The sequence below is a fragment of the Arachis duranensis genome, chromosome 1 (assembly GCF_000817695.3).
Source record: "Arachis duranensis cultivar V14167 chromosome 1, aradu.V14167.gnm2.J7QH, whole genome shotgun sequence".
NCBI classification, from domain to species: Eukaryota; Viridiplantae; Streptophyta; class Magnoliopsida; order Fabales; family Fabaceae; genus Arachis; species Arachis duranensis.
This window is the reverse complement of record NC_029772.3, coordinates 14,917,898-14,926,816: the sequence shown is the minus strand read 5'-3', so window position 1 is coordinate 14,926,816 and position 8,919 is coordinate 14,917,898. Positions and strand designations below refer to the sequence as shown.

The 8,919-nt window shown below is 30.7% G+C and overlaps 1 protein-coding gene across 1 annotated transcript; it reads left to right on the top strand.

The window, feature by feature from the left end:
• The first annotated feature begins 970 nt into the window (after positions 1 to 970).
• Positions 971 to 5,119, top strand: LOC107479651 (SUMO-conjugating enzyme SCE1). The gene is made up of 5 exons (XM_016099768.3): positions 971 to 1,220; positions 1,335 to 1,418; positions 4,087 to 4,239; positions 4,341 to 4,454; positions 4,794 to 5,119. Exons 1-5 carry the CDS (start codon positions 1,155 to 1,157, stop codon positions 4,854 to 4,856), a joined length of 480 nt encoding a protein of 159 aa, XP_015955254.1. The 5' UTR covers positions 971 to 1,154; the 3' UTR covers positions 4,857 to 5,119.
• Positions 5,120 to 8,919: the final 3,800 nt, after the last annotated feature.

The window sequence follows — 8,919 nt, the reverse complement described above, 5'->3', positions numbered from 1 at the left end:
TCATACTTAACCCTATTTATTACTTACTAGTCAAACTTGACTTAAGGGGATTAATTACCCTCATAAAATCAATTTTGACCATATTAATGACTTTTTCTGTTTAACTTTTTATTTTTTTAAATTTTTGTTTTTTTTACCATTAAGTCGGCCTCACTATTTTTTATGGGCCGTGATTCGAGATTTTGCGAAATAAATTTTAAAATAACTAAAAAAGTCTATTTATCGAAAACCAGGTTTTTACATATGGGCCAAGGGACACGTTTCAAGACGTAGTTGCCCTTCTTTGCCAATCGCAACCTACGTTTTGCAGTAGGTTATAAATTTTTTGTTTTTGTCTCCAGCAAACGTTACCTACGTTTTGCAGGTGACTATGCAAGCAACGCAGGTCCACATTGGTGGACAACATACCATGCACCCATATTCATAATTATCATCATTAATTTATTTATTACTAAATTAATTTTTAAAAATATGAACCGTTCATGTTAAATAGACATTCATGGTACTTATCACAACAAAAACTAATTTATTATTATTTTTAAGTTCAAAAGATAGTTAAAAGGCGAAAAAAAAGAATTCTAGTTTCAATTCATTCTCTTAATTATTTTTTTTAGTACTTAAAAATTTCAAAATATATGTTAATTTCTCAAAAAAATTCAAAAAAAATCAAAATTTCTAATTTTAAAAATAAAAAAATGAGTTAAACTTTATTTTATTTTTTCTTTCAAAATGGTATTTTGGTCACGTGAAGGCGTTAAGACTACGTCGGCGTGATTCTGACGCAAGGTTGGAATAAATAACCATTGACTTTGAAGCTTTTCATTTTTCCATTTTTTATTTTTTTGAAAAAATAAAAGGAGACAGAAAAGCCCGAAACGGCAACGTTTTTTCAAGTTGCCTCACGATTGAATCATGACCGTACGTTTCGTTCCGAAGTATTGCATACAAATACAATCAACAACTTGAAAGGCATTTGTTTTTGCTCACTTGTCACTTCCCACAAATCCTACAAGCCATATCACTCTCTCGCCCAAAAAACTAAGAGGGGTCTGGGGAAAAGAAGAAAAAGCAGAAAGCGCGTTTATAAAGCAAACCAAAGCGCCACTGAGCTAACTCTGTGCGAACGAGTTCGTGACTCAGAAGAAGAAGAAAACATGTCTGGTATTGCTCGTGGACGACTCGCTGAGGAGCGCAAGTCGTGGCGCAAGAATCATCCTCATGTTAGTGTCCAACAACCATTCCTCTTTCCTCGTCTTCTGTTCGAATTATTTTTTCTAGGGTTAATACTGAACGGTGGTATTCTTTTTTTTCCTTTTTTTTTTATTGTGATTTAGGGTTTTGTGGCGAAACCGGAGACGCTGCCTGATGGTACCGTGAATTTGATGGTGTGGCATTGCACTATTCCTGGGAAGTCTGGGGTGAGTTTCTCTTTTTCTTACTTAAATTAGTTGGTTCCTTTGGTGTTTTGTGATTACCAACTTGAATTCCCTACTTCTGCGATTTAACTTGATGGTTTTGCTTCTGATCATGTGTTGGTCGATTTTGAATTGGCACTTGTCAATGTTGGAGTTGCGTGAAATTTGATTCATGCTTATTATGGACCTGTGATTTTAGGTTTTCCTTCTGGGCTGAAACTGAGTATTATAAATTGTATTTTTCAAAATATCTTTTATAAAAGAAAAATTATTGCTAAAGATGTCGTGTGAATAGAGGGAATTTCATCTATGTTTTTATTTTCTTATTATTGTTGTTATTTTTATGTGAATAACTTGAATTCAGTAGTGTGAACATCCAAATATTAGGACCAAGCCTTTTATTCTTATTTTCGTGTGTATGTATTTTTGTCAATTAAGAGAAAAGGTGTGTGCTTAGTAATTTTGGGTGTGTATTTAGCATTAGCGATTTGTATTTTGTTTAACAGCAATGCCAAATCTAATTCCATTAAGGCTAGCTTTGGTAAAGCTTTTCCCAGAGGTGCATGTGCTTTTAAAAGTTAGGGGTGCTTTTGAAAGCATCTAAGCAGGAGCTTTTCAAGGCTGGCTTATCAAATTTTATTTATCCCTCTATTATATTGCCATTGAAATCCTCATATATTTTTAATTTCTCATCCTAACCTTCACAAATCTAACACAATCTTCATATATTTTTTTTTATTTTTCAACCTAATCTTCACAAATTTTAACACAAATACATCTCTATCACATGTTAGATATCAACTTTTATCTATTTATATTATTTTGTTTGTGCATTGTTTTTTGTATTTTTTCAGTAGATCTATTATGTTTGTTTGTTTTTTTATCTGTCCTTTGAAATGTGAAGAGGTTGACTTGGTTCATGAAAACCAATCATAAAATTTTCCTTGCATGAACATTAGTCAAAATTATAATAACAACATGTAAATACATATGTAAATATAGATATATAATCATAAGAGTAGTTTATTTGAGATATGTGTCTCATCTTTTGTGATCTGTAAAGGTGAGCCAATATATATAGGTAGGTAATGGACGTACTCAATACTAACAAATTTTATTATTGACTAATCATAATTCTATTTATATTAGTATAATCAAGTAAATATTTAAACTATTAGTCTCTAAAATTTGAGTTAGGTAATTTAGTATTTTTAATGATGATGTTTAGGATAAAATAAATTTTCATGATACTTATATAAAATTTTAAAGTTAAAAAATAAGAGTTTATTTATTATATTTATGTTTATTATGAATTTTTTATTTTAAAATATTATATAAAATTTTAAAAAATTTAAAAAAATAAATTATTCTTCGTTAATTATAAACATTTTTATTATAATTTTTTTAAAGTTTTAAAAGCTGTTTTACCAAAAACAATTGTGATGTTTTAAAAGCTGTTTTACCAAAAACAATTGTGATGTTTGTGCTTATTAAAAGTCATTTTTAATTTGATTTTACCAAACACAAGTGCTGCAGCTTTTAAAAGCGGTTTTTTAAAGACAGCTTTCATAAGCTACTAAAAGCTTTACCAAACCAAGCCTAAATAGGTTGGTTGGAGCTTAGGGATTTCAACTGCCATAAAGGAAACTAATGGGAAAAGTCACTCACCTTGTTAGGAAAGGAAAACAGTGAATTTAACCAGTTTAATTTTTAATTTTTTATGAATTTCATTCTTTTTGAGTTTTACATTGTGTGTAGGCACATCAGTAAAAATAACTAAATTTTTCAGTAAAAATAACTAACTTTTTAAACCCACTACTTAAAAAATCATCTGAATACATGAATCTTATTTGGATGATCGTGTAAAATTCTTTATACTGTCAGGGCATCAAAATTAAACCTTATTTAACTGTTTTGGTTAATATGGAATTTTAAGTAATCCAGCATGTCACGATCGGTAAAAATAAAAGATTGATTCTTTTAAGCAGTCGGAAAGATTGGCAACTATTAATTTTTAACATTAATGATCTTGATATTCTACCCCTTAGTCACTGTGCTTAGTGAGTTAGAAGGATAGGAACATATTCCCCCTTGTTAATGTCTTTTGCAATTATTGAAATGCTGTAAGCCACTAGTATCATGCTTAGAACTAGAACTTCTGGATGCATAATTTAGATTGCACATGATCTGATTTGTTGTTGCTGAAATTTGATAATGGCAAACTTTGAATCATACTTGTATCATGAGTTACAATGATTTCAAAACTCTCTTTACAATTAGGCGTTTGCTGAGATTCAGTTCTTATTTTTTCCCTTCAATTTTTAGTAACTGCATTTGTTTTAATTGGATGTTTGTTAAAAGTGCTATTTTGTTGCTTTATCTTGACATCTGTCTTGTTTGGTTTCTCTGTGTAGCCAAATCACTGCTTTGGTTGTTACTTTTTTTGATTGTTCTTTTACTGCTCTGTTAAAACTTTTTCCGGTACTGTTTCCATTTCCCACTTCTGATTCTAGCTTCTAGGTACCCTTTGTGTCTGTGTTTTTGTGTGTAATTGCTGTGTGGGTCATAATTTCAGTTGACAACTGTGAGCTGTGTCCCACCTAGAAAGCAGGTTGTCGAATAGTGAGCCTGTTATTTGCTTTCTATCAAGTTTACATTTCATATGTTGCAGACTGATTGGGAAGGTGGCTTTTTCCCCCTTACAATGCACTTCAGTGAAGACTACCCTAGCAAGCCTCCTAAGTGTAAATTCCCACAAGGCTTCTTCCACCCTAATGTCTATCCATCTGGAACTGTATGCTTGTCTATACTTAATGAGGATAGTGTAAGTTCATCTCTCTTGTGGAGGAGTGCTTGAGACTAACTTATATAGTTTGATTTACATGTCAGTGAGCAAACAGGTTTACAGATTTTTTGTCATTGTAGGGGTGGAGACCAGCTATAACAGTGAAGCAAATTCTTGTTGGTATCCAGGATTTGCTTGACCAGCCAAATCCTGCTGATCCTGCTCAGACAGAGGGATATCATCTATTTATCCAGGTATCTAACCTAAGAAATTGGACATTTTTTTTTTCTTTCTTTTGTAGTCACTTTCAGAGTTTAAAGAGTGACTGATCATATAATCCATACAAATGCGAGACAGTCATATGCTTTTCAAAGTGTCTCTTCTCCATCCTAGCAGCCCTCTTCACCGAGGATTGTTAAATTGACCACTCACCTACTTGAAGTTGGGTTTGGACATGGTGGAATATTAGTAGGTGCCCAGAAACGATTATGCAGTAACATTCTATGCCCCTTGTTGCCCCCAGGTGAAGTGGGGCAATTAATTTCTTATTATAAAAGGTCTCTTAACAGTGTAGTATTGTCTTATTTTTGCAGGATGCTACAGAGTATAAAAGAAGGGTCAGGCAGCAGGCAAAGCAATACCCACCAATAATCTAGTGATACCACAGCTCACCTTAGGAACTGTTTTTGCATCGTAAATGCTCTCATGCGCTATAGCTTAAAACTCTTCTGTCATCTGTGATTGTTGGCTACAATATTTTGCATACATTATGGTATTTCTGTTTACTTTCCAATTTGGATTAAGTGTTAATATATAAACAATGTGGAATCAACAAATGAATACATGTTGGTGGCATGTGCCTGATGTTTGCTGATGGATAACAGTTCAGGTGAATGAATTGCATGCGTGTCTTCTTTGATTTCTTTGTTATTCGATTTGTTTCCCGTTGCTGGAGGTTGCACATAGACTCCTGAAACAATTGCAGTATAAATTGTACCTGAAATAATTGCTTCACACTAAACCTGGAAATTGCTTTAGTGGCATCCCCTCAGAAGAACTTGAGGAATCGAAGTCAGTCTAATGACTAATCCTTTATGCTGGACCGAAAATGATGCAGAGATATGGTTATCGTTGTTTCTCTTTTTTTTGTTTTCACTGCTTTGCTCTTTCTCTGTGTATAAGGTCTTCAAAGACAACCGGAACCAAATAAAATTGTGGAAACCGAACCCCCAAAGAAAAAAGGGAACTGATTTTATATTTACAGATGTATTAAGAATTTAATTTTGATGCATTTTGATGCATTGTCATTGTATAATAGTTTTACAAAAAACACATATAATTGCACGATATTTTACCAATGTATCAAAATTAAACACATTAAGTTACATGTTTATGCATGCGTACTTCTTTGACAACTTTAAACTTTTCCTTCTCTTCTTTTTCGGTTTGATTTTTTTTCCTCCTTTCGTTTTCCTCCATTATCATTATCAGAACCCCTTCCTATTCCTATTCCTCTTCCTCTTTTTTATTTTCTATTTTCTTTTTTTTCTCCTTTTTTTTTCTCTTTTCCTCTTTTTTATTTTTTTCTTTTTTTCTTCTCGTTTTTTTTAATTCATCATAGAAATTGTGGTGATAGTAATTTTTAAATTGTACAACAAAATTATTGAATACGGAAATTTTAGTTCACAACACAATAATTTTACAATGATCAATATAAAAATTTTTGTATATTGTTTCAATAATTTTATTTGTATAAACCTGTGTGTCTGGAAATCACTATTAAGCTTTATTAATTTTGAAATCTTTAGGAGGTTTGAATTTTTTTTCATGCTAGTTACTTAGTACAAAGTATCAAGATTTAGCTTTTCTTATTTTTATTTTTGTGTTTTGTGCAAATTTTATGTTAGATCAATAAATTTGTACTTTTAAAAAAATGTGATTTTTTTATTTTTTTTGTCATTTTTTTGTATTTTTTTTGTTTTATTTTCACATGATTCTTTTTATTTTATCCACTCAAAAAGAATAAAATAAAAAAAATAAAAAAGAAATAAAAAATTTGCAATAGCCTTGGGAGAAAGAAAAAGAAATTAAAAGAAAGCAGCAAAAGCAATACAACACGTGATTTATGCGTATGTTGTATGAGTGATTTTTGTTAGATTTAAATAAATTTAGTTAGATTTTGTTAACAAAAATGTTTGTATGTATTGTAGTACAGTGTATTATCTATATTAACAGGGATTCAACAGTCTTGATGAAGGGGATTCAACAGGGATAATAAAAAAGAGAATTTTATGGTACTGACAGCAAAAATGATTACGTCATATTATCTCTGCGTGGCTTACTAGAAAATGGATGCGTGTATGGCAACGTGTGCTGCAGGTACGGCGTTTATGTCCACGCTATTCCGGAGAAGCAGCACTTGCTGAGGCAGTCTTGATGAATGAGATTCAACAGAAATAATAAAAAGGAGAATTTTGTGGTGCTGGCAGCGTCATGCTATCTCTGCGTGGCTTACCAGAAGATGGATGCGTGTATGGCAACGTGTGCCGCAGGTACGGCGTTTATGCCCATGCTTCCGCAAAAGCAGCACTCGCTGAAGCAGTCTTGATGAAGGGGATTCAACAAGAATAATAAAAAGGGAAATTTTGTGGTGCTGATAGCAAAAATTATCACGTTATGCTATCTCTGCGTGGCTTACTAGAAGATGGATGTGTGTATAGTTGTGCCGCAGGTACGGTATTTATGCCCACGCTATGATGTAGGTCAAATGTCCCATTTTCTATTTCTGCCCTCGAGGTTAATTACGTATAATTAGATTGTTATGTAATCAATAAATATAGATTAGTATCGGGGGTTGGAATGTGGGTCTTTTTATTGTTGGAACTTGGGATGTTGATTAGACACACAGGTAAATATAAAGAAGAGCGTTAAGGCTCAACAAATTTTGTAATTTATAGTTATTAATTAGTTATTATTAATGATATAGAGTTGTTTATTTTTTTTAGTTAAATATTGGCTAAATTTTAATAAAACTGTTGGATCATAAATTTTTTCAAATAGAAAAGTGATATTGAATAACTCATGTTAAATTTTGTTTTCAATATTCTTTATATTTTACCTAAGGACGAGAGTGAAATTCAAGGTTTTAAAAATCGAACTGGTTATTGAATCGGTCAAGTAATCGATTCAACGATTTAATGGTTTAATTGAGGTCGAATCATGGCCAAATTGATTTAATTAAATATTAATAAAATTATTAAAAATTTAATATATAAATTTAAATATTCTAACTTCAATTATTTTTAAACTAAATAAAATTTAAAATAAAATTTTTTAATTAATTTCTAATAAGTTTTTATGAGATAATTAGCATCAATTCTCAAAACAAATATTCAAAATCCAAACTCAATAGACTAATTATGCAAAAACAAATTTCTAGAGTTTCAGAAAACAAAAAAAAAGAAGAGTACTTGAGAGTACTTGAAAAAAAATTAGAAACGAATTAGTTGTGACTAATCAATAACAAATGTAAAAACAAACAGCAACCTAATTAGATTTCAGTCACTCATAACCAGTAAAATTAATAAAATACAAACATAAACTGAAGCGAACATACTCATAATCATAAATATTATTGGGTTATTCCAGGTTCTGTTCCGTAATTATATAAAACTGCTCCTCTAGAATGGCTAGTGATACACAGGACAACTTCAAGGGAGGATTTTGTTGGTAGATTCTGAGTATTGAAAATTTTATTGAGAAAGGTCAGATGAAGGAGCTCATGGTAAAGAATTAGAATGAGAGAAAAAGAGGCTCTGATAGAAGAAAATGGAGGCGATGATGAGAATGATGATGAAGACGGAGAAGATGGAGGCAATAGTGGTGGGGTTAATGGTGGGGGCGTGGCTTCTTGTTTGCTCTGATAGGATTTCACAAATGTGTCTTTTATTTATTTATTTATTTATTTATTTAGGGGATCAAAACGGCGATGTGAGGGGAGTAAACTAGTATTTTAAAAAACTGGATTGGTTCATCCAGTTCATCCGTTAACAACCGATTTAATCAATTTTTTTATCGATTATTTGTAAGTCAGTTTTAACTATCAACTAAATTGGTTATAAAATCGATTTTTGATTAACCTAATTGAACCAACTAATCTGATCCGGTTTTTAAAATCTTGGTAAAATCTCATTCTTACAGATTAGGTATAATAAGTATTAACAAATTAGGAATATGTGTATATTATTGAAGGTAGAAATTCACTTGCAGTCAATTTCACATGAAGTTGTTTTTGGATGGATGACACGTGTTACTATTTGATTAAAAAAATGATTTATTTTGTACAAATGATTTAATTAAAAAATCAATTGATGTAGCTATGATGTTAGATTTTTTACCGTATTTTATTTTAAAAATAAATTGAATAATTTAAATTGAGAAATTGTAGTTAATTATTCACTATATAATTTTTTAACCAAAATTATAATTAAAAATTATTAAAAAATAAAATTATCTAATATATTGGACCATCTCAATGTTAATCAGATTTTTTTTATTATAAAATATAAAAAAATTTAATTCTAAAAAAAATCATGTTATCTTTTAGGATTTAATTTTTTTGTTTGTTTTAGTAAAGTTTGCACAAAATTCACTTATCACATTGACTAAACTTATTTATTTATGTAAAGTTTGTTTATGGACTCAGCAAACTTATTTGCA